The sequence below is a fragment of the Strigops habroptila genome, chromosome 3 (genome assembly GCF_004027225.2).
Source record: "Strigops habroptila isolate Jane chromosome 3, bStrHab1.2.pri, whole genome shotgun sequence".
Taxonomy (NCBI): Eukaryota; Metazoa; Chordata; class Aves; order Psittaciformes; family Psittacidae; genus Strigops; species Strigops habroptila.
Genome location: NC_044279.2, coordinates 4000118 through 4026645, shown reverse-complemented (window position 1 = coordinate 4026645; position 26528 = coordinate 4000118). Strand labels below are relative to the sequence as shown.

The window sequence follows — 26528 nt, the reverse complement described above, 5'->3', positions numbered from 1 at the left end:
ACGCATGCCAGGACTGGTAGAGGCTCTAAGTGCCACGATGGGCAGGTGGGAAGAAGGGGAGCCAACAGCTAGTGGTGACTCCTTTGAGGACAACTCAATATCTCTCATGTAGTGAGGGGCCCAGAACTGAACACAGGATTTGAGGTGCGGCATCAGAGGATGGCACCAGTATTGGACCCTTGAGTACTTGACTAGGGAGGCCAGCAGAGATGCGCAGTGCCAGGGCCAGGGGACCCCTCAATAGGAAGGGGTGAGGTGGGAGGAAAAGTGCTTAGGGTCCACAGCAGCATGGTTTTATTTGGGGCATGAAGTTGCTGGGATAAAGTTTGCACCCCCAAACCAAGCCTGACCACTCATGGGAACAGGCTGCTTAACACCCTGGAGAGGAGAGAGGACACGGATGCTCACATGAGCAAGGCAAATACAAGGCTCGAATATTCATGTCCATGCAGCCTTCCCTTAGCCACAAACAAAGCTCTGAGCACACCCAAGGATGGGAAGGGGATCTGACACTTTGCAGAGTTTAGGTGTGGAGCAGCAAGAGTCTGATTTACACAGGTCTGTGCACAGCTGGGACATGCTTGTTGCAGCAAAAATGCACAAATACATTTAGATACCTGAAGCTGTTGCAAATCACAGAATGGTTTGGGTTGGAAGGGACCTTAAAGCTCATCCAGTTCCAACCCCCTGCCACGGGCAGGGACACCTTCCACTAGAGCAGGTTGCTCCAAGCCCCTGTGTCCAACCTGACCTTGAACACTGCCAGGGATGGGGCGGCCACAACTTCTCTGGGCACCCTATGCCAGCGTCTCAGCACCCTTACAGGGAAGAATTTTATCCTAATAACAATTCCCGTTAGAGCCACAAGCAGCAAGTTTTCTCCCCTTGCAAAGCAACCCCCAAAATATCCATTTCTTTGTATTGTTTATCACAAGTGGAAAACAAATAAAGAGAAACTAAGAACTCCCCTGCAATGCCATGGCATGATGGCAGTCCCTCCCGAGCCGGAGGCAGGTGAGCTGCTCTTCATCCAACATGTTGCATTGAAAAGGTTTGCCCGTGGTTTATTTAATCTCTTGCACTTGCACATATCAGACACATTCCTGAGCTATCAATCAGAGCTGAGTCAGCCAGTGTGACTGCTCTGTCCTTTGCTGTTTTCTAGCAATCACAAGTTCTCTGGTCTGGTTTGCCAGCAGTGAGCTGGGGGTTTATTTATCCTTTTAAAATGAGGATGGAACTTGACTGTGAGCAGGGAAATGTTCCCATTGTCAAGCATAACCTTTAAAGCCACCCTGCCTTAAGGAACATCTCTATGTGATGCTACAAAATGTATCACATGGAAGAAAAGGAAAGGATGCTGCCTGGGATGTCACTAGCCCATGAATCTCCTCCTTTGCATGTGTCTCCTGCATGGATGGCATGATACAAGCCCCATTGTGTCCGCATATGCAAAACCAATCAACTGTGTTGGAAAAGACCTTTAAGGTGATCAAGTCCAACCATTCCCCAGCACTGCCAAGGCCACCACTAACCCATGGCACTGAGGCCTCGGCTACATGGGGTGTGAACACTTGCAGGGACAGTGACTCCAGCACTGCCCTGGGCAGCCTGTTCCAATGCCTGAGCACCCTCTGGGGAAGGAATTGTTCCTCAGCTCCATCTAAACCTGCCCTGGTGCTGCTTGAGGCCGTTTCCTCTTGTCCCATCCCTTGTTCCTTGGTAGCAGAGACCAGCCCCCTCCTGGCTCCATCCTCCTGTCAGGCAGTTGCAGAGAGCGAGAAGGTCCCCCCTGAGCCTTCTCTTCTCCAGGCTAAACCCCCCCAGGTCCCTCAGCCGTTCCTCATTACGCTTGTGCTCCAGGCCCTGCACCAGCTCCATTGCCCTGGAGCCAACAGCTAGTGGTGACTCCTTTGAGGGCACCTCAATGTCTCTCTTGTAGTGAGGGGCCCAGAACGGAACACAGGATTCAAAGAGAAGAAAGGCTTTTTGGAGGGGGTGTTCTTTTTCAAAACAGCCTTGAAAGTGCTGCCTGCAGCCACGCTCTGGGAGGCAAAGCCTTCCCCTGTGCTCCCCTGACAAGGACAAGGTTATCACAGCCTCAGAACAGCCCAGGGAAGGCAATGGAACAGCGTTGCTGTTGTGGCTACATGGAATCTCAGCCCAGTGCGGCTGGTGGTGTTATCAAAGCCTCAGCACCCTTGTGGGATTCTGTGCAAGACAAATGCAAGGCTACACTCCCTGCCCTGAATTAAGACTTGAGTCAAGGAGAGGGACGGGTTGCTGGAGATTAAGAAGAAAAATAATTGAAAAACAAACGAAAAAGAATGATAATCTTGTGGTTTCTGGATTTCCCAGAGAGACTGATCCTCCCTGCCCTCAGGATGCTTGCAGGAATGAGCATCACTCTAAAGTCTTGCCTGTCTACATGTACAACTAGGAAAAAGTTATTGCAGATGGCTCCAGGCTAAAATCGCAGAACCCCCTCTCCCATATGATGGTCCCTGTGGCACGGAGCAATCAGGAGAAGGGAGAAGGCAGACAGCCACTGAGCATCCCAGCTGCACCACAGCAAACCCAAAGCAAGCCTCAGCCTGCTCAGAAAGCCCATGTAAGATCAGAGCAATGGTTGTACATCAGCCAGCAGTGGCTAAGCACAGAGTTGAGCTTCAATACACAGCAGTCCACATCTTTTTGTCCCTTTTATTCCTAATTTACAACTTTGCTTGTAGGAGGCCTCTGTTTTCCTGCCCTCAGGGCAAAGACAGGCATGACCACAGAGGAGACTTCTTGTCCAGCCCTTAGGCTTCATTTAGCATCAAATAACTTTAAGCAGCTATTTGGTTTCAGGAACTGTACTAGGTTTGAATAAATAGCTGGTCTTGCCTAACTTGCTGCCTAGATGTAGGTCTAGGCAGGACCCCACCTTTACACTCAACAGTTCTGTAGTAGTTAGAGCTTGGGGGGTATTCACTAAGTAGGTGTCAATATGTGGTTGGAGGAATAACACCTTCAACTCCATGGATCAGCTCTTCACTCACCATAACAAAAACCTTCAAACTGCTGTAACATGGTCAGAAGGAAAGGATCAAGCAACAGAATGCAGGTGGATCTTCAGGAAACCCACTGTGGGGGCAGGAGGGATTTATGATGCACAGGAATATCTGTGAGGCAAGAGTGGATGGCACATGGTGACCCTTCAGGCCACCAAGCCACGCACAAGATAGGCCTGAGAGCATTAATTCCCAACACAAGCAAGAACCAGGTCAAGTGTGTATTTCAACAAGATATTTTATTGGTCCAGCAACTGCAAAATATACAAATTTCTGAAAGGCATACCCTGTTTTTAAGCTGGCACAGCTTTATATCAGGCAATTATTCCAGACATATATACAGAACAGTTAACATACCACAAATCAAAACAAAAACCCCCAAGGAACTACCCCCTTCTCTCCAAGCTTTGCAGTATACATTAAATAAATAAAGAGCGCTTTGCTATCAAAAAAGAAAAGTTAAAAAAATAAATTCAAGTATCACAAAGGAAAATGAAACCAAGAAACAAAAAATTAGGGGGAGGGAAAGAAATCATTGGTGTGGTTTGACAAGTCCCCTCTCCCCACCTGCCTTGGCTGCAGCATCTCTGCCCGGTCCTTGGCGCTATTAACCAAAAGCAATGGGCAGTGAGTTTCTGGGGGCAGTAGTAACCCCTCCAGTATGAAGGGACCTTTCTGCTGCTCAAAGACCAATTTTCCCCTTGCTGGAAGAAAACACCAGGTTGAAATTTCATCTTTTTGTAGACCTACTAAGACTTTCATTATTCCCAAAGGGAGAAAGTTAAAGGTCAATATTTTTTGCTGTTTGATTTCTTCATATATATATATTTTTATATATATACATACACACACATAAACAAATACACACCAAAACATCTGCAGAATTACATGTGTACAGGATTGATCACGGGGCAGCCAGACGTAATGTTTGCATTTGCCGGCTTATCTTTTCGTAGCAGGAGGGGAAAGATAAAACTCCCCAGGAAGGAGGCTGAAAAAAAGCAATTTGCCTTCCAAAAACATTAATTCTTTTTCTCTCTCTCAAAGGCAGAGAAACCAAAAGGGCAGATGTCAATTGCTCACACAGGGAGATGTCTGCTTTTAATGTGGTTATTAAACTAAAAAGGGCAGAGAGCAGGGGGGAAAAGTGTTCTTTGTTTCATCTGTACAGGAATATAATACACATATGCACAAGCTCACACGGGCAGGGCACTGGAGACCATCTCCTTTGGTGGGATATGGACTGAACATGGTCCCGGTCCCCTCCCGCTGTCGGTGCTGCTCCAAGCATGAGGCTGAAGCACTAGGCACTGTGGTTCGCCTTTTCCCAAAGGAAGAACAGACCAAACCCCCCCAAAAACATACACACACCAAAAAAATACATCATTTCTCCCCAAACCTCTCTGCTCCCAGCTGTAGGGATGTTGTTTCCTGCATAAAAGGTTGAGGAAAGCTATGGGAAGGATGAAACCAAAGGGCTGCCCATCTCCAGCATAGTACTGGCAGGAAGACTTGGCTGCCCTCACCTCCTGCTTCCAGCTCAGCCGTGCAGCCAAAACGCATGACAAGGATGGAGAATATGGTGTATATAGGAGTGAGGAAAACACCAAAACAACCCAAAACCCTAAAGAAAGAGAAATTAATCTTCAAAATCCACAGATTTTGCACAAAGCTATAGTGGTTAATTGCCATTTAACTGCTGTCTCACAGCCTGGGACAGGCTGCCAAGAAAGGGATCTTGCATATCAAACCACTGGGAGTTGGCTGATGGAGTCCAAGTCAAGACCTCACTCTGTCTTACCCCCCAAACACACACACACCTCGAAGGCTGTAACTAGTTTTTTGTAGTCCCAGCTTTCCAGCATGCAAAATAAAGAAGTTGCCTGTATTCAGGCTTGCCCTGTTAAGGGGCACAACTTGATAAAAACTAAAATAGTTATGCTCCTGCCACAAATAAAGTGCAAAAACCAAGCGGTTTCTAGGTGTACACATATACACACACACGTGTGCATGTATATATGTAAAATTAAGAGATAAACACAGACAAAACTGTCCCTTCTCATGGCTTTCTGCAGCCACACAGGGCTTCCTGCATCCTAGCCAGACCTCCGGCCACCTCCACAAGACCTGTGTGTCTGCAAAATGCACCTAGCTCAGCCTGTCCACCTGCAATGACACAGTGATTGATCCCTAAACTGCCCCAAATCTCCGCTTTCCTCTAAGGAAGAACAAAGAGGAGATGAAGTACCAGCACAGCACCTCAACCAGTGCTCAGTTTCCCCCCCAAATTGACACATATGTGAACTCAGACCATCTCTTCGTGCTCCCAAAGATGAAAGCATCACCCAAACTACCAATGGTGTGGCTTCCCCTACACTACTGGCAGCTCACCACCAGTTTTAGAAGCAGATCTACATTCTCTGCAAACCCCTTTAAGGTGTATTGAGTAAAACAAAATATGTTTTGGGATCTCTTTTCCTTGTTAAACTCAGCAGTTCTCACTATGAAGGACTTCACACAATGGCCTTCTTGGTGCTCACAGGCCTGGGTGAGTCAGGCTTGCGTGTGTGACAGGCTGTAGCGTGGGTAAAGGACTTCTTGCAAAGGAATTAATCGTAATTATAATAATAATATTAATAAAAAAATGCAAAACCCCTTCGCTCCCTCCCCTTCCCCCCCATCTCTCTGCTAACCCCGCTCCATCCACATATATACACACCCCACCCAGAGACGGATGGGTACCAATCGTCTCTACAAAAGAAGATCAAAACTGCTTGCAGAAGGAAATTAAACTCCTGTGCGCTAGGAAGCACTTTACAGCTTGCTATGATCTAAGGACACTGGAGAGGAAAGCAAATGCTGCAGCCTAAAGATCTGGTGGTGACCCCAGGATGCTCGGCTCCTCTCCTCTGCTCTCCTGCATCTCTCCCCTCCTTCAGCAGAGCGGTTTGCGGATGAACGGGCATGGGTAGAAACAGCCGAGGGTCAACCTCGCCGCAGACGGAGGAGACCAGTTTATAAGCAAGCTTCAGAAATGGCGATGGGATGGGAAGCTGGTGGCGTCCCAGTGGCATTACCACAGCGCCAACGGAGTCACGACGGCTTCTGCGAGGTGTTCATGTTCTGCAACGAGAGGGAAAGGACCATGGTTGGGGGTTGTGTGTGGGTCAGACCCCATCTTCTATGTGCACATCAACAAGGGGACAAGGGGGAGTAACAGAAAGCCACGGCACGGGTCACTACAAGAGCATCCACCACAGAGGAGAGGACACTGTCTGCCCAAGGAGAGATGGGGAGGATGCACTGACTTGCTACCTACACCCCTCCAGCATCACCTTGCTCTAACTACAGGGTGGGAATTTGACAGAGACATCCCTAAAAACTGAGCTAAAAAACAAGTCACTCTCCCACCCTGCCCAGTCTGCACATTGAAGCTGATCTTTGGTCCATGCAAGGCAAGGCGATGGAGACCACTGGTGTTCATTCAAGGAGCCCAACTAAACATCTCTCTCTTGCTCCCCTTGAGGGTGGGCAGTGTCGATCCCCCTCCGGCCAAGGAGGAGGTCACCATTTGTCCATCCTGCCAAGAAGAGGCAGCTCCCACCAGCCATGCTGAGCATCCGGCGTGGGGGCCAGCCACCACCATGGCAGCAGCACCCAATGACACCCCATGAGCTTTCACAGGCCCTAGAGCTGCTTTGGACACAACCCTGTTGGAGGGTGGCAACAACAGGCACCCACCAGCATGCGGTGAGGACCACAAAACCAAAGACAACCAGGTAAACGCAAGCAGCGCCAGCCCTGAGGGTGGTGACTGGAGGAGAAACCCAGGGGAAGATGGTCACAACAAAGACATTTCCCAATTCACACAACTACATGAAACAGAGCAGGGGAAAAAAGGACTAGGAAACAGCTAGGAAGGTTTCTCAACTTCTTTTGCTTTCACTACCTAAACTGCCTCTTACAAGCACCAGGAATACAGCCAGGAATAGCCAGGCTATAAGGCAGAGCAGGCTGAGCTGTTCTCTGTTATCTAAGGAGACAGGAGGAAGGTTGGGAGAAGCCACATGCACCACAGCCATTTACCTTGGAAATATTAGTAAAGAGAAAACTTTGAGAAAGTGACAAACGGGTCTTCTTTAAGCATAAAAAGTGAAGGGGAGAAGAAGGGAGGGGGATCAGGTCGTTGTCAAAAAGTGCACTTTGGATCACAAACCAAGCAAAAGGAGAAGCAGTCATCATGCCAAGTAGTCCCACAACCCCAAACCAGCTCAATCCCCCAGCCAGGAGGACTCTGAGGTACACAACCATGTCCCCAGCCTCTCTAGGTGCCCTCTGGTCCTCCTGGATGGGGTTCAAGATCCCAACAGTCTGATACAAAGCACCCACTGCCAACCAAGTCCCATGGTTCAAATTGAGACATGGTACAATTCCACCTCCCTTGACCCCATACAGGTTTTGGTGGGACAGTGAGGGATGCACATGTGTACAAGACAACAGATTCCAAGAGGTAACAGCAGTGTGAATGCCACCAAGCCTTTAGCTTAGGGTGTCTCCATGAGTCCCTCAATGGCAGCCTCTAAGTCACACACTAGCAGCTGGAGGCAACCACCTCTGCCTGTTCCAGCAGAGCTCCTGGTATAGCAAACCCTGATGCAGCCATCTCCCAAACTCAGCATCAGAGCATGTTTCCAGTGTCCCAGCCACCACTGAGACATGCACTGCTATTCATTACAATACAGATAGGAAAAAGGTGGGTGGAGGGGTAGACAAGGCAACAAAAATGCTTTCAAAGCAACCCACGACCAGACACCTCTTCACAGGCTTTTGTGCCCATGAGCAGCAAGGGAAGGAGCATAGGCATGCAGGCCATGCTGAGCAACTCAACCTCTACATTTGCCCAGAAGCATGAGTGTGATGATCCTCCCCAACCCATTCACTGACTGCGACCTCCCTAACTTCCCGCTTCTCAAAACTGTTTACTCCGAAAGGGGAAAAACAGGAGGTTCACCAGCCACTATGTGCAAGCAGGGCTGAGTTCTAGCCACATTACAGCAGATCCCTCCTTCTTTAGCCCACAAAATGGCCCAGGACAGGGATGCTCATAGGCTGATTTGTACTGGTCTATAGAGCGCAAAAAGACCCCCTTGGCACTACCCCAGTCTCAGCTCAGTCCCAAAGCCTCCCTGATCTTTGAGAAGAAATTTAAGCACAGCTCAATGACTAATGCTCTCAACCTGATCACACAGAATGAATTAAATCCAGAGGCTTCAAATTTATCCAGAAGCTGTCCTATCCCTATTACACAAAGGCCTAACAGCACTAAGTCAAACTGTCAAAGCCTTAATCATTCCTAATTAGCACATTAAATGCTCAAGGCATCTTGCTTTCTTAATAGAGATAGAGGACAACAATATCCTTGCATCTAATCTGTCCAAGACATCTAGATTTGCTGTTCCCAAAATCCAGGCTTGCGGAACTGCAGATGCCAGGACCCAGAATCAATCCAGCTCCAGAAAACACACTCCTGCCCCCATGCCAGTGATAAAATCCTATTGGGGGTTTAGGTCAGAACCTTCTCAGACATCTCTGTGATACAAGAACTCATAGCCACAACTCAGACCCAGGAGGGTCTGTCCATCCCAAGGACTCTATCACCTACAGTACAACATGCTATCACAGAGGAGAGAACTCCAGGAAAACCCAACAGCATCTCCAATCCTGTGACTATCCAAGGAGGATGCAGGGAATTCAGACATTATCAATAAAGGGCAAGTGATAATTTGCTTTATTTCTCAATAAAGTTGGGATATTTAATCAAACTAAGGTACTTAGGGGTTGGACAAAGCAGCACCCATCATCTCCTCTTTATCTTCCCTAAGATGTATGCAAATCCCACACAGAGAAATATTAACTTCAAGAAGCCCATGCCTTGGCCAGGTTTCACAGCAACAACAAAACAACCGGTGGGATGGCAAGAGACATGGAAAAGGGGGGAAAAAGGGAGAATAAGATGCAAGAAGGTACTTACAGGCATGCCTTCCCTAGTAAAGGCTGCAGAGAGACAGAGAGAACGGAGAGAGAGGTGTCAGTAACTCCCCGCGAGACCAGGCAGAGGACACCAGACGGAGCAAGGGGCACACCAACAGCGAGAGCTTCCAAACCCAAAGCTGGCAAAGGGTTTGGTGCAAGACTCAACCAGCCCAAGCGGAGCCTTAAAACCAAGAGACACATGGAGCTGCCCCACTCAGTGCTTGCTGGGGTGGGAAAGCTCATGCGAAGCAGCCACCAAGCAGAGCATTTGGAGGAACTCAGAAACCTTCCTAACCTGCCCAGGATCTGTCCAAGAGGACACCAGACAACACAGACAATGCAAAGAGGGGCTGGGTGAGACAGCAAGATCCAACAGGCAGCTGGTGGGAAGGGCAGCATGGCAAAGGAGCCATATATATAGATATATATGTATACACATGGCTTCTCTGATATCACCGCAGCTCCTTAATGAGCATAGGGAGGGGGGGATTGTTCCTGGAGAAGTGTGAAGCAAGCGAGGTCTCTCTTTCTACATCCCTTCATAGGTGGGTGAAAGAGGAGAGAACACATGAGCATCGTGATAGCTAGCCATGAGGTTTCACCCAGGGCTGCAGAAGGCAACCAGGTTCACCATGCCAAGAGGCTCCTACTCATTTTTGGTCCATTTTGCCTATCATTCCAGGAAGGAGGAGACCCCTCCAGCCAAAGATGAGTCTTGGCAGCACCTTCTCAAGGGAAGCACAAGAACATCTGCTTTATTGCAATGCCCAGGTCTACAGCAAAGCCAAGTGCATCCAGGGGGAAGGCAACAGCCCCGCTCTAGAGATACAGCTCCTCAGGAGGTTGACACCACAATGTCAGATAGTGAAGGCACCAAATCAATGCCACCCGGAGCTTTGGGGGTGGTTTATGACGCTCTCAAAACCCAAAAGAATCAACAGTGACCAGATGTTCCTGCACCAACGCAAGGCAGGGAGGGACAGCAGCCATGGGGGAAAGATGCATCAGCACAGGTTGCGACAAGTGCAAGCCGGTCCCCAGCTTCAGGAGCGACAGGAGGACAACAAACAACAAAACAACAAGAATAACAACAAAACAAAGCAAACCAAAAGAGTTCAACTAACTTGTCCCGGCAGCTGCGAGGGCACTTCCTGAGGAACACAGCCTGGCAGGGCGGAAGAAACAGCCACATGCTCCTCAAAGCTGTTGATGCGAGGTTTTTTGGTGGGCTCTGGGCTTGCTAGAGGGGTAACACTATTACGTCTCATGAGCGGGTTAGGTCCCTTCTTTCCTTCCTAAATTAAAGTGAGACAAAGAAAATAAAAGTAAATAAAAATAAAATAAAAGGTAAGAAGGCGACAGTTATAAAGGAAAAAAAAAAAGCAGGTTGGTTTTTGTGTTTGTTTAAAGCAGCCTCTGCTTTTCCCCACAGATCACTGTCAATGTACAAAGGATGCAGCGAAAGGCTCTGGACACAAGATCTTCAAGAATGCAGCATGATTGCCCAAGAAAAGAGGGGAAAATAAATAAATGAAAGGCCCTGCACTGAGAAATGAGACAGGTTTTCTCCTCACAAAAAAGTAAATACAGACTGCCGAAAAAAAGCATGACTTTGCACAACAGAGAAGTGCCCATCGGTCTCCTCCTCGAAGCTGGTCCCTCCAACCCAGGGAGAGGTGTGAAAGCAAGAAGAGGCAAGACGAGCCAGCCCGGGCTGATAAGGAAGATTGGGAAGTGAGGGCAGAGCAGCCAGCAATGGTCAGCACCACGCCAAGCTCCAACTCAAGTGAGGTGGGATGGAGGTGCAGCCGAGCATGGGGAGCCAAGCGCTTCACATGTGTCTCACTTCATCCTACCCACACCCCTCCTGCCATCCCCAGTGAAGGTGGTGGAGGAGGTCATCGATGGCCCCCATGACAGGGGAAGGACTGGCTTCCCCACCTATGGTGCTGGCCAACGTTGGGAAGTGAAAGAAAGATATGTGCCAAAAGAGGACGGCTCCAAACACCCAACATCCAATTGGGCTCCACCACCACTAAGAACAAGTTGGAAAGGTCCCAGCAGCTGGGACACAGCAGTGCCAGGGTCCCCATGGTCCCTCTTGGGTGGTTGCCCAGCCCCAACACTGAGCTGGCGTCCTCCTGCTCTGGCCTTCGAGCTCCTGGTAGAGCACGTGGCAGATGGACCTGACCTTACAGGAGTTTTCCTCCATATGAGGGGTCTCCTCCTCACAGCATCCCCAGCTCAGCACCACCCCCCTGTACTCTACAGAATCACAGAGAGCCATGGACATGCCAGTTAAAAAAACTATGAAGGCAGAAGAGATTGGGCAAGGTGTTGAGCCCAAGCTCTGCCAGCCAGCTGGTAGACCTGAGAGAAGTCACCTTCTCCATCCACAGCTCCATTCCCCACTCAGGTGAGCAGATGACTGCACAGGTGAAAGTCAAAGACCAGGGAGGAGCTTTCCCTGGGCCAGCTTTAATCTGAGCAAACACACTGGGAAGCAGGCACATGCAATAGTCATTTTCCCTTGGAAAACCCTCAACTGGCCATGTCTTTGCAGAGCGAGAACCCATCTGATGCTCTGGTCCTAGAGCAGCACTTCTGAACACCCAGCTGAGCAACCTCCCCATGCCCACCCCAGGCATCTGGGCAGATGAAAAGAGGGGACACCAGAAGAAGGCTCTGAGAAAAAGCCACACTCACCTCTGGCCGATCCCTGTGGGTGTTCACAGCTTCTATGTTCAGTGAGATGGATTCCACCCGACAGCCTGCAAAAGGGAGCACAAGGAGACAGAGAGACCATCAGCAAACCCAATAGGATGTTCTGACATGCTCCATCCCAGACCCCTGATCTTCTCCCAGAGACAGCTTGGATTCAGGAGGAGGGACAAGTTGAACCTGTTGGCATGTTTAGTAAAGCCCCACTTACCATAAGCCACTGGGGTCAGCTTCAACACTGTGTGAAGGGGGCATTTCAGGTAGGGCATTTCATCTGCAGAGAAAGCAGAGCAGAAGGGTTATCCCATCCCCTCTCCAAAAGCAGGCTTAGACTTCTTCATCAATAGCTAAGGTCACCCAAAAACCAAAGAGATGCATGTTCCAGGCCCTTACAGACATCTCATCTCCTCAGAGCTCCAACTACCATCCCTCCTCCAGTAGGATCAATCCTCTTCCCAAGGACAGGGAGCTCACCTGCACTCTTATCAAGGAAATATGCCAGGAGACAGCGCATGACAGCCTGGTGACAGATCACAAGGACGTTCTCTTGCCTCTCCAGCTCCATGATGACCGGCTCTAGGCGCTGCACCAGATCTTGGTAGGACTGAGGCAAAAGAAAGGAAGAGAGATATGGCATAGAATCAAGAATCAATGGTCTTTGTCTTTGTACATCTATTGATTTCATGCCTGACTAAACCAACATAATTACTGCTACAACAAGCAAAGTTCCACAAATACTCATCTTCAGGCTACTCTGGAACATGGCTACTTCAGAGGAGAAAGAAGCCATTCACACCTCACTCAAATCTCCAGGACTGTAACTAAGGCAAGCAACAACTGCACAGGGGCTTTGAGCACAGTGTCTTTCTATCATCTTCATAAATTTGATTTTTTACAGGATTTTTAAGTCCTGAAAAGTCTGAAGCAACCTTAAAAAAATACAGAGTTTTGAAGGACTTCATAAAGAACCTGAAAGGCAGCCAGAAGGAACCACAGACACCTAAATATTCTCCTATTAGACACGCTGTCATGAGGGTATCTCAAAAGATCTTTCCCAAATGTCTACGGGCGTGACCCTTAATATGGGGATAAAAAGCCCAATTCACAACCTGAAGTATCATCCAGCCTGCCAATTCCCACCTCATTGTGTCACACCCTGGAAGCAGATTGCCAGGAACAGAGGTATCAACATCAACCCTGAGGGAACGATACTGGGAGCAGAGGTAGAAATTAATTCTTTGGAAAAGAAAGAAAAGGAAACTGGGGCAGTGCAATATTCTGAGTGGATGTAATAATGGAGAAAGTTGGACTTAGAAACCTCCAGAGGCTCCTTCCACTACTAAAGTCAGTGGGACTACTTGTTAAGTGGTACATTTCTCAATGAGATCCTCACATACCATGATTTCACAAGAGCTCAATGCAAAAGATGCCCTGACCTTTCTTAATTCTAGTTTCTTGGAATACTACTCCTCTGCTCTGAATGTAGAAGACAGCATGAAGACAAGAAAGCCACGTTTAAAGATAAGAGTCATATCTCTGAAGGTCTCCTTGCAGACCTACCTCCCCAGAAGGATAACGGTAGTAGTATTTATCCTGATCACGTAAAGCAAATTCCTCTGGATGCTGCTCCCTGATTTCTTCATACGTCATTTCTTCACACACCCCCTGCCAGAACATCCATGAGGTTACTGGGCATGCTCAAGTTAAACATCAGCACACCCAACATGCAAAACCTTCTCCAAAGCAACTGTCTACAACTCTGAGTCGTCAGCTACAGAGCAGTTCCAAGTAAAAACCATTCTAATCTGCTCATTCAAGCCACTCTTGAAGCATCTACGCAAGGTAAAGCCAAATCAGAAGCCAAGTTGTGAGTACTGCAGAAGTACCACCCTTTCCCACAGAAGGAAAATCTCCCCACAAAAACCAAGATTTGGGCGAAAGTGAAAAGGCTGATGTTATCACCCTCTTTGCCAACCAGCATGATCCTACTGCACAGATACTTACAGCATCAATTTCATTGAGCGCCTTCCACTGCTCATAGGGCAGTTGGAGAGCTTCTGCTGTTTGGATTGTCCTCTTTAGTTGACTAGTCCATACTTTGAGATCCTTCAGGTTCTGCTCCTCAACAAACTTGTTCAGTGCCATCGCAAACTGTGGGACATAAAACAAGAGGTTGATTCCTGATCTACAGCTTCCCAATGGGCCACCTTAGATGCCCGGCCACCCTTAACCACAGGTCTGCTTACATATCATAGAGCTAAATTGATATATCTTTATATAGTTACACCTCAAATGACTCCATTTGAGCTTCAAAATGGTCTTGCAAGCCAAAGTAGCTATTAACCCTCCCTGAAGCAGTGCACTTGACCATATCTTTGAAGAACCAAGTAATAAGCAATCTGAAAGCACTCTGAGTTGGCTATCCCTACCAAAGGGTGGCAGCAGTCCTTCTACATCCTGCCTTGCCTGTGCAAGGTCTGAACAAGCTCGATGAAGACACTCATATCCTATTCTCCTAGAGACTTCTGCAGCTTTGTTAACCCCTTAACTACATGCAACATTGATGGCTAGATTGTCTTGTTTTGAGGTCATACCTGAACCTAAATTCAACCAGTCCTATAAATGGATCCTCTGAGCACCCCAGCTGTCATCAAATATACCCAAATATACACAGCATCAACAGACAGCATGGACAGCCAAATCACTCCTAGAAGCCAAAGGAAAATATTCCTTTCTCCCTTACCTTCTTGCCCCTGTTGGAGAGGCCTGAGTCACCCCCAATCTTCCCCTTGAGGTTGAACTCGCTTTCACCATGCCGACAGAGGTAAATGGTGCGGGGCTGGACATGGATGTTCATCAGGTAGTAAACAATTCTGCTCTGGATGTGATCCTGGACTCTGTTGACCAGGAACCGCCGGCCAACATCGATGACTTTGATGAGAGAAAGCTCCCTAGGGAAAGCACAGCAAAGATGAGCAGATGCCAATGGGGAAAATAGAAAGAAAGAAACATCATCTTCAACAAACAGCCTTGTGAGGTATCTCAGTCAACATAATCACCCAGCTAAAAGGATTTCCTGCAGGCTATTTTCAACAGGAAGCCAACAAGTAACAGCCATTCATGGAGAGCTAAGTAACACCGGTATAATCACCATTCCTCCTTGCAGTGGTAAAGAGGATTAAACATGAGCAGCAGGAAGCATGTTCCTCCCCAGAATACAGCTCAGCAGAACTGGGGTAATCCACTCAGGGCACACAGATGCATTCATGAGCAGTGGAAAGGTGCCTGCATGGTCATGCAGGACAGTAAAGGTCCTCCCAGGGCACACAAGTAGGCGGAAACCACAGGGCTTGCTCAACCTTGTGGTTTGAGCCTGCCCAAGCAGTCCTTCCTTTAACGTGGAGAGTGACAAAAGCACCTCAGAAATGCTCAAACCCTTTGCTTTTTCAAACCCTTTGTATTTAGACTGGTCAAACAAGGTTGAAAACAGCATGTTTGAGCCCAGAAGAGCCTGAGAAGGTTTCAATGCCCAACTCCCTGGCACAGGGCTGGGGAAAAACAGCCTTTTCAATGAAGAATCCTGAACTCATAGTGAGGCTTGGCCATTCATTATTCTAGTGCAGTCATGTATTTGAAGACAAAGTGAAATATAGCTCCATACTTCATTACTCCTCTCCTGGGAGAACAAAGGCATTCAAGCCAGTTCAGAAGTCAGCAAAGTCTCTTACCGGTCATAGTCATCAGGGTCGAGTGGCTGGTAGCTGGCCTGGTAACAGTTGATCCTCTTCATGAAGTCCTCCATGGCATCGGTTGAGTTACAGTCACGATAATCAGGGCTGGACAATTTTACTTCCTGCACCAGGGTAAAAACCACACCAAAAGGAGAGGTTAGGAAGCTTTCCAAGTCAGACCATGCTAATCTCCAATTTCAAAGTCCTGCTAAGATCCAGCTATCAGCTGAGCCACTTTATAGTCATTGCTTACCATAGGAGAGAAGAGAAACAAACTAGATGCAGAACTAAGTGCTTGTTGAGAAAATCTCGTATAAACTATTGCATTACCATTGTGGATGTATATCAGTCCACTCATGTTCTCCCAAGAATTGGGGAGAACCACCCAACACAGCAGGAAAATTCAGCTTTCTTATGGCTAAAGAAAAGCAATAGGTTTAAACAATTAACGCTGAGGATGGAAAGTCATGTGCTTAGAAGACAAGATGCTTATCCTGGGTCTTCTGAGTGAATAAAGAGTTAAAGGTCAACCTGGATGTCCACCACCTGAGGCAGCAAGATAACAACACCCAACCCCTTCCTGTGCGTTATTTGCTACAAGCTGCTGGGCTGAAAGATGCTAGAAATTGGCAATGTGAATATGCAGAACTCTCATGGACCAAGTTCTACCTGAACTATTCTAATAGGCTATTCTTCCTGAAGATTTGGGTTTGAGCAGCAGCATTACACATTAGTAACTTCACAAGCAATCCTGAAGCTAACAGGATAACGCAACCGAGTGGCACACAGCCATGAGACCTACATCTCCAAGGCCCACAGCGTATTCTCCACACCAATCTCAGCACTAAGAGCACCACGGGACACAGGCTCCAAGCAAGACCAAAAGCCATGCTCCAGCCCTCACCCAGCACCCTTTGTGGAGCCCATCCCAGGGGCAGGACAAAAACTCTTCTCACCCACTTTCAGTATCTTGCGACGCATTCCCAGACACTATAAAATGGCTCGCAAAGTTCAGATGCACAACTGGAGATAAGGCTGGAGCACAGCCCAGTGGAGGAAAGGATGCTTTCATAAAAGTTAATCATGCCTAGGTAGACCAATTAAAGTCTTCCTGCCCTAGCCAAGCCTAATGGGCACAGAAGTTGTTCTGCTGGTGGGAAATCAAAGATCCAGAAGCCCCCAAAGGAGCCAGGAAGCAATGTTTTACCCTGTAGTCTCCAAGACTTCAGCTAGTGGCAAGAAAACTCTAAGCTGAGCTGCTATTCTTCTCCAAGCAGATTCCAGTAGCTTTTGGGAAACTGCATGTGTCTGAAGACACCAAGTCTGCTCTCTGATGGAATTTAAACACATAAGCATATCAGGGTGCACCAGCATAAGGTTTCCGTTCTGGGCTGTGAGCACACACTGTTGGGTTATATTGAGCTTCTCATCAACCAGTAACGCTCCCAAGTCCTTCTCCTCAGAGCTGCTCTGAATCCAGTCTATGTCCAGCCTTTATCTGTGCTTGGCATTGCCCCTACCCATGTGCAGGACCTTGGCCTTGTTCAACTTCATGAGGTTCATACAGCCCTACTCATACAGCTTGTCCAGGTCCCTCTGGATCTCATCCCTTCCCTCCAGAGCAGCATCAACTGCACCACACAGCTTGGTGCCATCAAACTTGCTGAGGGTGCACTCAATCCCAAGGAGCTCTTTCTTTATCCATACAGGCCTCCTGGCATTTTTGCCCGATTTCCTCTTTTTTGGGATGAATAGCTCTTGAGCTTGGAAGAGGTGATCCTTGAAAGTCTGCTCCTCCTGAAGCCCAGGGTAGTGAGTTTGCTGCATGCCCTTCTAGCCATTCTAAGGATCTTCAACTCCATCATTTCATGATTGCCGCAGCCAAGGCTGCTCTTGAGCATCATATTGCCCACCAGCCAGCCCTTCCTTGTTGGTGAGAACAAGGTCCAGCATAGCACATCCTCTGTCACTTGAGGAAAGACTTTATCATTGGCACATTCCAGGAATCTCCTGGATTTTTTATGCCCCACTGTGTCCCTCCAACAGATATCCGGTAGATGAAGTTCCCCATGAGGACCAGGGCTTGTCAATGTGAGGCTGCTTCTATCTGCCTATAGAGGAAAAGCAAAAGGAAGATACTTCCATACTTACCATAACATTGCTGGCAACTACGGTGGGATCATTGCAGACAGATTCAATGAAGAACACCTGCAAAGCAAAGCAAAGCTCAACTGAAAGCCAACAATAAGGTCTGTAACATTCAAATAGCTTCTTGCTCAACCAAATCTCCTCCCTGCTTGACTGTAGAGCTCACCCTCTGCCCCACTCCCATCCTTTCCTTCTCTAAGGCTCAGTACTGGGAATGAATGAAGAGTTTAACATTTGCAATCAAACCCAGCAGCAAAATCTCCCTTACACAAGAGCATCACGAGTACAACACATTAGTGAAAGAAGATACTCCAACCATACACTAACATGGACTATGCAATACAGGCAGCAGCCCGGTGGTACCAACCTTGAACCCGTTTTCTTTGGCAAAGTTTAGGATCATCCCTCTCCTCTCCCGCGTGGTATTGGTGGCATCAAAAACCTTTAAAAGTAAAAGATTTTTATTAGCACCAAGAGTGCCTCATTTCCCTCTGAGTCCTCCCTCAGGGCACAGCACCTTCAGGACCAGGACTGCTGCCAAACCCCATAGAGCACATCTGAGCTTACCGCAATCTGGCCAGCCTCCTCCGTCAGGTATAGCTTGACATCCCTCAAGGCAGCCAGGGCACATTGCCTGCAATAGAGGAGACACACATTGTCCTGGTGTCCTCAGAGATGCTTGTGGCTGCCAGTGTACAAACTTCCACAAAGGAGGGCAGGCTTTGCAGCTCCTACTCATCACCTTCCCACCCCAAGACACATTTAGGAAAGACATCCTCAGCCTGCCAAAAACCCCACAAGAGCCATGTGTGCTGAGCAGCGTGCTGGTCTTCACATCACAAGCAATGGTAGATGAAGCAGCAAAGGCCAAACCTCATATCCTACATCACTGAGCCTGAAGGTGAATATAAGGTACCACTGATGGAAGATGCACTAGTGACTCTGAAGCTACCAGGCCCATACGGCTTCATTTTGCAGCTCTCGGCATCCACATCAGGCCCTCCTTGGGCAGGCAGGGAATATTCAGGCTAGACCCCAGCTTTTTGGTTCATCACCCCCCAAACAAGCTGGGTAACCACAGACTTTACCACCCATTTACAACCCAAATGCAAGCATGGATGCAGTGCCCACACTTACCTCCTGACTTTCATGGCCTCCTCGTTGTCAGGGCGGAAGAAGTCATAGGAGCTGTAATGCTTCACTGCCTCGCGGCGATATTCCCCCACATTGAAAACTGTGTGGAAAAGGCAAAAGCCATCAAAACCAGGAGCAGGCATCAGCATGGCTTGACTCAGCTGGGCAGATAACACTTCCTAGCAATGGGCCAAGTGACATATTTACAGCAAAAAGCTTAGGAATATCCCTTGGTCTTCAAATTGAAGGAGAACATAGGCTGGGATGCAAGGACATGGATATTTGGTCCATGGGATCTTGGAAAGAACTCCCACTACCTCCCACCCTTCAAGGCACTCAGCTCCTAGAGCAACTCCTGAAGACCAAAGCTCATGCTTTCTGTAGGCAGCCAGTGAAAGCCTCACCTTTTGTTGGGACACCAATCCAGTTGAGGTAGCGAGTCAGCTTCTTGGAGATGTAGGTCTTCCCGCGGGCTGGCAGGCCAACCATCACTATCACGGTGGGGGAATTGGCAAGCTGTGGCCCACAGGCTACAAAGAGGAGAGAAGGAGTAACATAAGCAGCCATTAATCCTCCAGCTCATCTTGTATCAGCTCTACAAGGCATTTGCTCTTGATCCAGCCTTCGCTCAAGTCCTTCAGCAGCTATAGAAAACCCAAAGGCTCTGCTCCCCATGCACCATCATCTCTGCAGTATCTCCTGTGCATCCCTTTCATGTGCCTGGACACCCAAAACCTTAAGTAGGTGAATCCATTGCCTCATTTCTGCAATGGGATCTGCTGAATGAGCATGTGTCAGAACATGCTGGATGGCTCCACAGCTGCCTACCAGTGAGGCACAACTACTCCAACTACCCATGCTGACCCAGGTTCACCCTGGTGCCACACAACCCAAAGGACAGGAATCACATCCTGACAGCCACAGCAAGGAGAACATCCTGATGGCTGCAAAGTGGGAAAGGAACCAGCAGCTGTCCTGAACTCCCTGCAGAACCTCTGTGCCTCCGTTTCCTTATTAGCAAATATAAAGCAAACCTCCCATTCCCATGGTTTGGCCAATTTTGTGAAAAGCTAAAGGATGGCCAAGGACTTTGGTCCAGTTCTTATAGCAGCACACTTCAGACATGGCTGCAGTGAGGAAATGCCAGGAAATACCCAGAGAGCACCTTCCAAAAACTTTTGCTAGCTTTTTAGGCTGATACACATGCAAATGCAATCAACTGTTTTTTCTGAAGACAAGCAGAGCCTGAGGACTACTGAACCACCAGCATTTAAAAGCAAATATCTAATTGATTTATCCCCTTTTCCTCATAAACCTGTTTTAAGCTAAATGGGGTTTTTTGTTCTTGCTGTAAAGAAGGTCCATGTCAAACAGCTGGAAGTAAATCCAGAAGCATCACTTCGTGATGACTTGGCAAGTGAAAAGCAGCTCCTCTCCAATTCACCTGAATGGCATGACCAACATGCAGACACATCAGCTGCCAGGATGCTCAGGTAAACTGCCTCCCTCTCCCTAAATCATTTAGGAAATAATTTCCTGGTTCACTCTGTAGGAAATTGCAGAGGTTACAGGACTGTGAATGCAGTTTGGGAATTTATTTTAGTCCCCCATAGGCAGCTCCTAGCACCATGGGATGGATCTGGACCACACACCCCATGGACCATGCAAACACGTGGCAGCATCCCTGCTCCTCTCCAGGGTTTGCCCTGCAGAATTGCTTCTCACATGGTGCTGCACACAGGAAAGTCCAAGGCACAAAGCCAAGCACTTTAAATAGGGGGAAAGGAAGATCTTAACGATGCCTAATGGAATTTGGATTAGCCAGCTGCCTTTCATGCCCGGTGACACGCCAAGAGCCCTCCCAGCAAAGGCGGGATAGACAAGACCCTCAGGGGATTTCTCAGCCACCCTTCAATCTGCCCGGTGAGCCTGGAGATCTCATGGGAAAGGAATGCAGGGAGCGAGTGGCTGGTGGCAGAGCCATAAAACGCAGCTTAATTATGGTCTGGGCAGAGAGCTCTGCCTGCCTTGTCCCAGCTTCCCGCAGGTGGGACCAGGAGAGAGCAGCAGTGATTTGGGGATGCAAGGGGCTCCTCATGGATGGGGACAGGGTGGTGGTTTGGGGTAGGTTGTTCTCAGTGGAGACCTGGGAAGGGCAAACAAATGAAGAGGTATCCAGAGAGCATGCAAAGCACATGGGATTTCCCTCCCCTTCTAAGAAAAAAAACCAAGAGCTAAAGAAACCAAGTTAAGGTCACAGGTTTGGCACCGGTACCCAGAAGGGCAGAGCAGAGCAAAGCAGACACAGCAGGCAAGAGATGAGAAAGCTATTTAAAAGACATTTTCTTTATTTTTCCCGCTAAATATTCCACATTCCTCAGGCTGGAGCTGCCCTCACACTCGCTCCCTTTGTGCGACCTGCCTCCCCAGTGCCGCATTTCAAAAGCTCAGGCCAGCTCCCACTGCTTCCAGCAGCAAGCACTGATTTCCCTTGGTGCTTGGGGTATCAAGGGATGGATCTAGACCACACACCCCATGGACCATGTAACACGTATCCAGAAAAATACTGTTTTCTCCTCTAACAGCCTCACATCCTCAACCAATCTATGGATACAAGCCTTTATTTGCGCAAAAACCAACCACTTAAAGGGAGGAGGAAGGAATAATACCTGAATACAGACACTCCTCCTTTCCCTACCTGCCCACGGACAAAGGATCAAGGAACAGAGCCAAGAGGATTCGAGGCCATTAAAATAACAGCATTCAAGGACAATGGGGATATTGCCAGGTACTGTTCATGTCCCTTTGACTCCAGACAGCTGTGAACACATGCTGTCTCCAAAGGGTGCTGCAGGAGTTAAACACCTGTATTTGAGGAATCTCCCCCCCCGTTGGGTTTGCTGCCAAAGGAAAGATGCAGGTTCCCCTTGGGCCATGCAACATCATCTGTTTACAGACCTGGGAAGCACCTCCCAAAACACCAGGGCATGGAGCATGCCACTTTTTACCAGGAATCTGAGCCTAAACCCAGTTAAATCACAAAAGCCTCCAGGAAACTTTGCATCAGGGATGAAACAGAAACCAGTGTTTTGCTCCTAGTGCTTCACAAAGACCTAATTCATCATTTCTTTTCACCACTGCTGGAAAGCTATCAGGGATTTCAGTGCACATTCATTACTCGTTATCGACATCTATCCAGGTAAGTCAAGGTCAGGGATGGCTTTTGAAAGGCTCAATGAGGATATTTAGATGTAGTTCAGACACTTGTGCCTTCTATCAGCTAGTAAATCAGCGCTGATGCGCTTCACCGGGTTGGTGGAAAACACAAAAGTGAAGGAAATTCGCTTCTATAAAAGGTTGGATAAAACAGCCACCTCCCTACTCCAGGTATTTTTACTGTCCCCTTCTAAGAAGCACTCACCCGCTCCTCTCGCTCCCACAAGCCCACACCACGTCTTAAATCCTCCTTTTCCAGCTTCTTCCCATTGCAATTCCCGGACACCTCCACGGACGCACCGCGAACACGTTTCTGCTTTCCCATCATAAACACGCGTGTGTAACTAGTACCAGCAAACCTGCGAGCTGTGGGTTTTGCTGATGTATTTTCGCCTACCCCCATGGAGCTGGAGCGATGGGAAGGAAAAAGGCGCAGGGAGCCCCTTTCCTGCTCAGTATCCCCCATGCCGAGCCCCCTCCCCTCGCCTGGCTCTGCCCATCCAGCCGCTTGCGACGACTTGACTTTCCCAGCCCCTACGTGAGAGACGTGCAGCTTGACAGCAATTTAATGGATCGCCGTCAAAAGGCCACATGAAGGCATCCCTTCCCATCTATTCCAGCCTCCCGTTGATGAGGAAGCGGACAATCGGACTAATTATTCCCCACGCAGGGAGCAGTCAAGCGGGAGCTTGCTGAGGATGCTCACAGGGATGTTCCCACTCCTTCCTCCTCCTCCACCCCCCCCGGGCGACCACGCTGACCTCGCATCTCCGTTATACCTCCATTCCCACCCGTCTTTGTAAGGAATTAATAGCACTTCCAGTTTAAAATAGCCACCTCGAGGCCAAAAATAACCACTCTAAAAAAGCCCATTAATGCTCCCATAGAACGTATTGAACAGTGCTCGGCATAGCTTGTTCCCACCCCGAGAAAGTATAATTATAAGCCACATTATAGCATTAATAAACCCCTTGGTGCCTTAATCTCTTAGTTTTCTTCTCTGGCAAGAGGGAATTCTCTCAGAGATCTGAGAAACCAGGAGAATAAAGTGGCAAAACCCCCTCCAATAAGGCTCTGCATACAGAAGGGATTCTTTTTAGAGGTGTCACTCCTCGGGAAAAATCAAATCAACCCGCTCCATCTGCAAAGCATTAAGTCAGGAGACATTTCCCCCCACTAAAAGCAAAGCCCCGTGGCAACCCAGATGCTCAGCCTGTTGCTGAACGCTGTTTCCTCAGCATGTGAAACCATCGCAACCGACCCACAGCCACGGGAATATTTTGATTTAATTACTATTACATCTTAAAAAAAGAGGGGAACTGGGAACTTTCTGGCCAAGGGAAATCAATGGCTGAAGCGGCTTTGTTTCAAACGCCTGCTCAGGAGAAAAAAAAGCATCGGAAAGACTGATTCACCCAACTGCCCGAGCCACTTCCATCCTTCGCCAGGCTGCGAAGTGCCACCTCCTTCGTCCTGGCTCCCGCAGCTCTGCGGATTCCTGCGACGCTTGTTTGGAGTTGCACAACTGGCAGGCTGTCAGTTTGGCTGCTGGGCGAGTTAAAAGAGCTGTCTCCTCAGCTTTAGCATTGGATTATGATTCATGAGTTGGTTTCTAGTAACACCGGGATGCCGAAGCATTTATTATTATTATTTTAAGCGCAAAGGCTGGTTTGAATCACTCCAGGTGCTTCCCGAGCTTTGAAAAGATGGGATATCACTGCACAGGTTCTAGCATTCCTTTTTTAGCCCTTCCCTCCACCTGCCTCCTATTTCGTCCTAAGCCTCCTATCGCAATCCCCCATTGCCATGGCAGGGAGGGTGGAACTAGATGATCTTTAAGGTCCCTTACAACTCTAACAATTCCATGATTCTATGATTCCAAGTCTCCCCATCTCATTCCAAACAGAGCACAGGGTAAAGCAAAGCATGTGGTGGGTTTTTTCTTCCTCTCAATTCATTGACCTAACCCTGCTTTCCCCTCCTTAACTTAATAAATCACATAGCAAGATGCCAAACATTGGGAATCCCAGCAAAGGTGGTACCCGGGTGGTCCATCCTCCCAGGGATAGAAAGGGGAGGGACGGGGGACATGAAGAGGGGTGGAAATTAGGACACGCTTGTCTCAACGCCTCCCGCTCCCGGGAAGCAGTGGCGCGATCCCTGCACCTTCCTCCATCTCCCCGTGCTGGAAGTGAGTCACGGGCTGGCAGCGGGTGGGATGCGGACACGGGGATGATGCTGGAGGAGGCGAAGGGGATATTTTGGGAATAGGCAAAAGGGGGCATTGCTCTGAGGCCTCCCCGGGGTGCTCCCCACATCCCCCCCCCGTATCCCTCCATCCCTCGGTGCCGTACTCACAGCGGCGGGGCAGCGCCGGGCGGTTGTCATTGGGGAGCCAAATCTTCTGGATGCGGCTTTGAGTCAGCTCCATGGGCATGGTTAACACGGAGGCAGCGGGCGCTCCGCGTGGTGCGAGTGCGGGAAGGGTCAAAAACGTGCAAGGATAAGCAAAAACGAAAGGGTTTTTGTTGCGGGGAGGTTTGGACCAGCCGCTGCGGCGCTTTCGGATGCTCCTCGGAGTCGCGTTAAGGCTGCACGGCGGAGGAGGGGAAGAAAGAGGAGGAGGAAGAGGAGGGACGGGGCTTCAGCGCACAAAGCCGGCAGGAACGGTGCGAGCACCGCGGGGGGAGCGAGGGCGAGTCCGGCCGGTGCTCGTGGTCTGGATGCGAAAAAAAGAATAATTAAAAAGGCTAAAAATAAATTAATTCCCCTTTTATTTTGGGAAAAATGAAAAAAAAAATAAATAAGGAGGAAAAAGAAAAATCTCAGCGTGAGCAGCCGGGGGAGGGCTGGGCCTGCCGGCTCCTGGTGCTGCTGCTGCTCCTGCTCCCGCTTCCCGGCTCCTCTCACGATGGGCCAGCAGGGGCGGCGCGGCTCCTATTTGTATCCCGGCAGGCCGGGCCGCCGCTCCCGCCCTCCGGGGCGGAGGGAGGAGGAGGAGGAGGAGGAAGGGAAAGGGGAAGGGGGGGGGGCCTCGGCCGGGCTGGTCCCGTCCCGCGCTGCCGCCTGCCGCCGGCCCCCCGCACTGCAGCGGGGACAAAGGAGGCGCCGGGCGGCCCGGGGAGGCTTTGTGATACGGGGCGGGGGGGGCACGATACACGGACATGGGGAGCGGTGCTGAAAGGGATAGAGATGGGTGAAGGATGGTGGAAATAAAGGGTCGAAGTTAAAATCGGTGTGATGGAGTGATGGGAGTGAAATGAGATGGGAAAGATAGAATTGAATGGGAAAGAAAAAGAAGTGGAAATTAAAAAAAAAAAAAAAGATAAGCAAAAGGAAAAGAAAAAGGGAAAAGTAAAAGGAAAAGATAAAGGAAAGGGAAAAGAAAAAAGGAAAAGATAAAGGAAAGGAAAAAGAAAAAGGATAAGAAAAAACCCAATAAAAACAGAAGGTAAAATAAAATCAATAATAAAAATAAAACAAAAAGACAATAAAAATAAAAAAAGCAAAAGGTAAAATTAAATAATATATGATGAAACAAAAAATAAAAGAATAAATAAAAGAAAGGTTAAAATTAAAGAAGGAAATAAAAAATAATTAAAAATAAATAAGAAAAAAATAAAGAGGTAAAGAAGTAATATATAATAACAATAAAAGAAAAAAGGTAAAATTAAATAATAATGAAACAAAAAATAAAAATAAAGACAAAAGGTAAAATTAAATAAAATAATAACAAATTAAAAATATTAAAAAGGTGAAATAAAATAAATAAAGAATAAGAACAAGATGCCAAAACAGCAAGTGAACCCCAAAGGTCAAACGAGAGCAGGGCGCGGAAGGGAACACAGCGCACACCACCCCCAGCGGCACAGCTGGCTCAGCGGACGCTGCGGAGCCCGCTCGGTCCCGGCGCGCCGGGCACCACCCGCACCCGCTCCCCCCCCCCCCGCGGCCCGGTCTCCCCGCGCCGCACGTCGCTCACGTCGCGGGGGCCGGGAACGCGCCACAGGCCCCGCCCCCTGCTCGCCTGGCCCCGCCCCCCGGGCCCGCCCCCCCCCCCGAGGGGGTCAGTGCGTTGGGTGTATTGATTATTGACCGCGCTGGGATCTCGTTATGCATCTTGTGTTATTGGGTGTATTACTGTCTTAATTACATTGTATTGTTTTATTCTTTTATTATTATCATCATTATCATTACAGCTTGCTATTTTTGCATTTGTTATTTTAATTATTTATTATTTCTATTAAATTATTATTTCGATATTTCTTACTTTCACAATTTTATTACTTGTTTCTTATTATTTTATTATTTTATTATCTACTATTCACAGGACTTCACTGCATCTAATTATTTTGCTATTTAGTACTTTTATTACTTTATTACTTGTCCCTTAATATTGTTATTATTTTACTATTTACCGGTTTTATTATTTAATCACTTATATTTTATTAAATTATTAATTCATCACATTACTTATATTTTATTGTTACGT

General features: G+C 48.3%; 1 protein-coding gene across 7 annotated transcripts in view; it reads right to left on the bottom strand.

Moving 5' to 3' along the window:
- Positions 1-3273: 3273 nt before the first annotated feature.
- PFKFB3 (6-phosphofructo-2-kinase/fructose-2,6-biphosphatase 3) overlaps positions 3274-26528 on the bottom strand; it is a 42782-nt gene continuing 19527 nt past the window's right edge. The window contains exons 2-18 of one of the 7 annotated variants that reach the window (XM_032919800.1): positions 24395-24755; positions 19225-19350; positions 18824-18920; positions 18254-18320; positions 18054-18128; positions 17690-17746; positions 15536-15660; positions 14551-14758; positions 13812-13958; positions 13368-13472; positions 12282-12411; positions 12019-12081; positions 11793-11857; positions 10211-10381; positions 9085-9107; positions 7140-7190; positions 3274-6176 (exon numbers count right to left, since the gene is read on the bottom strand). In XM_032919800.1, coding sequence (XP_032775691.1) covers positions 6170-6176; positions 7140-7190; positions 9085-9107; positions 10211-10381; positions 11793-11857; positions 12019-12081; positions 12282-12411; positions 13368-13472; positions 13812-13958; positions 14551-14758; positions 15536-15660; positions 17690-17746; positions 18054-18128; positions 18254-18320; positions 18824-18920; positions 19225-19350; positions 24395-24473 — 1596 coding nt within the window. In that variant the 5' untranslated portion in view covers positions 24474-24755 and the 3' untranslated portion in view covers positions 3274-6169. Of the gene's footprint in view, positions 6177-7139; positions 7191-9084; positions 9108-10210; positions 10382-11792; positions 11858-12018; positions 12082-12281; positions 12412-13367; positions 13473-13811; positions 13959-14550; positions 14759-15535; positions 15661-17689; positions 17747-18053; positions 18129-18253; positions 18321-18823; positions 18921-19224; positions 19351-24394; positions 24950-26528 lie in introns of those variants that run through there. The other 6 variants (XM_030479009.2, XM_030479008.1, XM_030479013.1 and 3 more) reach the window with 6 other exon arrangements.